Below are 4,770 nucleotides of genomic sequence, written 5' to 3'. Positions count from 1 at the left end.
GCGGAAGGATCGCCGGAGCCCAGCAGGTCGAGGCTACGGTGGCCAGGAGTGGCCACTGCACTCCAGTCCGGGCAACAGAGTGAGATTCCAACTCAAAAAAAACCCAAAAAAGCAAGTGTATCATACCAACATAAGATGGTAACAGTAGGCGAAACTGAGTGCTGAGTATATGAGAATTTTCTATACTACCTTCTCAGTTTTTTTGGGGGAAAAAAAGCTGCCCTAAAAGATTACGTTTATTAAAAGTAAAAAAGAAAAAGGCTCCTCTGGGCTCCTGTGGGAAGAATAGGTTGTCAGGAAGCAAAGGGCAGAAAGAGGGAGACCTAGTCAGAAGCTATTAGAACAGGCCAGGCGCAGTGGTTCACGCCTACAGTTCCAGTGCTTTGGGAGGCTGAGGCAGGATCGCTTGAGGCCAGGAATTCGAGACCAGCCTGGGAAACATAGCGAGACCCTGTCTTTACAAAAAATAAAAATTTTAAAGCAAAGAAATATCTTAAGAAGAAGTTATTACAACAATCTGGACAAGAGCTGGTGCTGACTTGGACCAGGTGAGGGCAAAGCAGATGTGAAAAGTGTCAGTCTGGAGAGACTTCCAAGGACTTGTTGCTGGCTTGGTTATGGGCTGAGAGGGTGATGTGCAGAGTGGGGCCTGAGCAACTGGAATGTGAAGTTGTCTCTTAGTGAGAGGGGAGCAGGGTGGAGAGAGGCTGTGGACCAGGAGTCCAGCTTCAGACACATTAAGTTTGAGATGCCACCTACACACCCACGTGGAGATGTCGAGAAGGGAGATGATGTAACTAGAGTTCAAAGACAAGCCCAACAGGCGACAATCCAGATGAGGCCACCAAGGGAATGAGGTTGAGCGGAGGAGAAGGGAGCACAGGACCTGGGCCTCACGCACCAGGCACAGAGTGTCAGGGACAGAACCAGAACCTGCAAGGGAGGCTGAGAAGTGGCTTGGGGAGGCAAGTGTGTGGGGTCCTGGGAAGCTGAGTTTCACCTCGGCTGGGTACATGCGAGCCCTGCCTCAGGTCCCCTGCTGCTTCAGTGCCCCTGGATGTCTAGAGCTCCAGGAAGACTATTTCTGGGTGGTCTCTTCTGGTCCGCTCATCTACAGAGAGCATTCTGCTCGTTTTACTCACTGGCTTTATAACCTTGAACAAGTCATTTCTCCTCTCTAGGCCTCAGTTTCTCCATCTGTAAAATGTGGGAGCAGACTGGATTGATGGATTGATGGTTTTCAAAATTGTGTCTTAGCCCAGGCAGCATAGCAAGACCCAGTCTCTACAAAAAAAAAAAAAAAAAAATTTTTTTTTTTTAAAATCAGAGTCTCACTCTGCTGTCCAGGCTGGAGGGCAGTGGCATGCTCACAGCCACTGTAGCCTCGACCTGTTGGGCTCAGAGGATCCTTCTGCCTCAGCCTTCCAAGTAGCTGGAACCACAGACACGCACCACCATGCCCAGCTAATTTTTTTATTTTTTGTAGAGACAAGGTCTCATCAAGTCACCCAGGCTGGTCTCAAACCCCTGGACTCAGGTAATCCTCTCACCTCAGTCTCCCAAAGTGCTGGGATTACAGACACAAGCCAACGCACTCAGGCTAAAAATTTTTTAAAAATTACCCAGGCGTGGTAGCACTCGCCTGCAGTCCCAGCTACTTAGGAGGCTGAGGCAGGAAGATCGCCTGAGCCAAGGAGACCAAGGTTGCAGCGAGCTGTGATAGTGCCTCTGCACTCCAGCCTGGGTGACAGAGTGAGACCTTGACTCAAAAAAAAGAGACATCAGTGAACAGGGCCTGAGGTCCCCCACATCCAGTTCAGCAAAGGGTCTCTCTTTTTGAAGTCTTGGGCCTCTGCCAGATCCCCTTTAAGTAAAGTTTCTACCCCGAAACCCACCATTTGGAAATAGCTGGATGAGATCAGCTCTAGCAGGGCTCCTGCTCTAACTCCTTGAGGCACAGGCTTGCGGTCTAAACTGAGTCACACTTTCACCTTCCTCTCTCCTGCTGTGCCCCTGCCTCCCACCTCCCCACTGAAGCCTGCCCCAGGGAAGTTGTGGGGCCAGGCTTCCCGCTGGCTGTCCAGTAGGACCCAGGCTGCGCCCGTCACTCACCTCTGCAGTTGGCTGGTGGCCAGGGGCCCTGGTCACTGCCATCGCCACAGTTGTCCATACCCCAGCGATCACACACCAGGCTCGTGGGGACGCACCGGCCATTCCGACAGCGGAAGTAGGCACCACAAGGTCCTGGGGCCGAAAAGGGGAGCTTGAGATGAGGATCCTGAACCAGGCCTGTGATTACAACAGGGGGCGTGGCCCTAGAGTGACAGAATGTGGGAGGTGTGGGCGGGAGACAGTTGCTGTCAGTGCACACAGATGAGTGCGTGGGTGCACGTTTCCTGGGGAGAAGGTGTTTCATTGTGAGGAGGAGGAGGAGGAGGAGGATGGCGGCCAACCTTGACTAAGCTCCTATTCTGTTTCTGGCACAGCTCTAGACACCTCACACTCGGCCCATTTCGTCCCCACGTTAACACTGTGGGGTAAATGCTGTTATTAACCGCATTTAGAGATGAGAAAACAGCACTGGGAGGCTGGGTCTCTTGCCCAAGGCCACAGAGCGTGTGCCTAAGTCCCAGGCAGGCTGGTGTGGAGCCTGTGCTCATAAGAGCTGCAGCACCAGCCTGTAATCCCAGCCCTTTGGGAGGCCGAGGCGAGTGGATTGCCTGAGCCTGCGGGTTCGAGACCCACGCGGGCAACTTGGCAAGATCTCATCTCTACAATAAATCAAAAAAATTAGCCGGGCGTGGTAGCATGCACTTATGGTTCCAGCTACTTGGAAGGCTGAGGCAGAAGGATCACCGGAGCCCAGCAGGTCGAGGATGCGGTGGCCGGGAGCGGCCACTGCACTCCAGTCTGGGTGACAGAGTGAGACTCCAACTCAAACAAAAAACAAAAACAAACAAAAAATAACTGCAGCACTAGGCAGGTGTGAGTGTGTCTGCACGTGTGTGCACATGTGCCCTGTGGAATCCCAGGGAACCCGAACACTCCAGGCAGACCTGCTCATGGCTTTGCCCCTATTATCAGCTCCACCTGGAATTCTCTCCCTCGGTCACTGCACGGGCATGCTCCCTTCAGGTCTCCACTCAGATGGCACCTCGTCCCAGCCCTTCCCTATGAGGCGCCCACACCTCCCTTCCTGGTGCCCTGTCCCAGTTACCCTGACGTGGTAAGCACTTACCCCTCTCCTCACTTACCACCATCTTCACTTACCACCGTCCGCCCAAAACAGATTTGCCTGACTGTTTACGGTCCGGCTCCCCCACAGAATATTGGCTCACTCCAAGAATGCAGGGACTTCTCTTTTGTTCACAGCTGTACCCTAGAGCCTAGACCAGCACTGGGCACACAGCAGGTGCTCAATTAATATTCAGACCACGCACGTTCAGACCACGCACGTTCCAGGGAAGAAGAACCGTGGGACTTGACTAAAAAAGACAATGGGCGCTGGGCTCGGTGGCTCAGTCTGTAATCCCAGCACTCTGGGAGGCCAAGGTGAGTGGATTGCCTGCGCCCATGGGTTCGAGACCCACCCGGGCAACTTGGTAAGACCTCATCTGTACAATAAATCAAAAAATCAGCCGGGCGTGGTAGCGCATGCCTGTAATTCCTGCTAATCGAAAGGCTGAGGCGGAAGAATCGCCGGAGCCCAGCAGGCAAGGCTGTGGTGGCCGGGAGCGGCCACTGCACTCCAGTCTGGAGACTCCAACTCAAAAAAATAAAAAATAAAAAATAAAATAAAAAGACAATGGGCCAGCATTTGGTGCTTGACCAGCTCAGTGCTAAGGGCTGTCCAGGGCCTGGCATGTCAAGGTCCATTTCCGGTAAACCTGTGTTGGCCCTCAGAAACCCCTGCGTTCCTGCCTTGAAGTGCTCACGATCCCTCGTTGAGTCCTCCAGTCTGATATTGTGCCCAGAGATCCCAATAAAGCTTCTCCGTGGCTTTTCCATCTTCTGGCTTTGGACAGCGCCTCCACTTGCCATCCCTGGAGACGGCATCAGCAAGTGGCCCCCATCCTTGGGGAGCCTTCTGGAGCTGGAGCCTGAGCTGAGGGACACTCTCGGGCCTCAGGGCCCCGTAGTGGTACCTAGGCCCGTGACCTCCCCAGCCTGTCTCATCTCTAAACGCAAGGCCAGGGTGACTGGCCCAGCAGAGCTTGTGAGGCACTGCTGGGACCTGGAGTGCAAAGGGCCAAAGGCTGCTGGGTTGGCCAGCGCCTGCGACTTCAGCTCCAAGAGGCCCCGTCCCTTGCTCACGTGGGTTTCTGATACACCCCCGAGAGTCCAGCCATGCCCCCCTGCGGACGTCGGAAAGGTGGAGCCAGGACGAGAGTGTGAGCTGTGTAAATGCACGAGGGGCTACTGCGTGTGTGAGGTGTGTGATATGGGCTGTGAGTGTGTGGTGTGCCACAGTGAGTGCACCGGCCTGTGGACCGTGGGGGTGACGTGTGTGGATGTCGGTGTGAGTTGTGTGGTGTGTGGGAGTTGTAAGTGTGTGTGCGTGCGCGCACACACTGGGCTGGAGGGCAACCGGGCGCACACGTCCACGGGCGCCATCTTCCTGGGGAGGCGCTTTGAGCCTGGAGCGCCCCTGTCGTGGCCCCGCCACCAGGCGCCACCTCCTGCCCTCCCCGGGGACCCAGCCCCCTCCATCTTCGGTGCGCGCGATGCCCCCACCGTGGTCCGGCCGGCAGCAGCCCGGGCTGGGCCGCC

At 55.1% G+C, this 4,770-nt stretch overlaps 1 protein-coding gene across 1 annotated transcript in view; it reads right to left on the bottom strand.

The window, feature by feature from the left end:
- Window positions 1-4,770, bottom strand: part of LDLRAD2 (low density lipoprotein receptor class A domain containing 2) — a 9,784-nt gene that overhangs the window by 2,747 nt on the left and 2,267 nt on the right. Inside the window, exons 3-4 of the mRNA XM_008062732.1 lie at window positions 4,146-4,355; window positions 2,113-2,244 (exon numbers count right to left, since the gene is read on the bottom strand). Coding sequence (XP_008060923.1) covers window positions 2,113-2,244; window positions 4,146-4,355 — 342 coding nt within the window. The remainder of the gene's footprint in view (window positions 1-2,112; window positions 2,245-4,145; window positions 4,356-4,770) is intronic.

This window comes from Carlito syrichta, unplaced genomic scaffold, assembly GCF_000164805.1.
Source record: "Carlito syrichta isolate Samal-C Ts95f unplaced genomic scaffold, Tarsius_syrichta-2.0.1 Scaffold305805, whole genome shotgun sequence".
Classification (NCBI taxonomy): Eukaryota; Metazoa; Chordata; class Mammalia; order Primates; family Tarsiidae; genus Carlito; species Carlito syrichta.
This window is presented reverse-complemented; position numbering and strand designations above follow the sequence as displayed.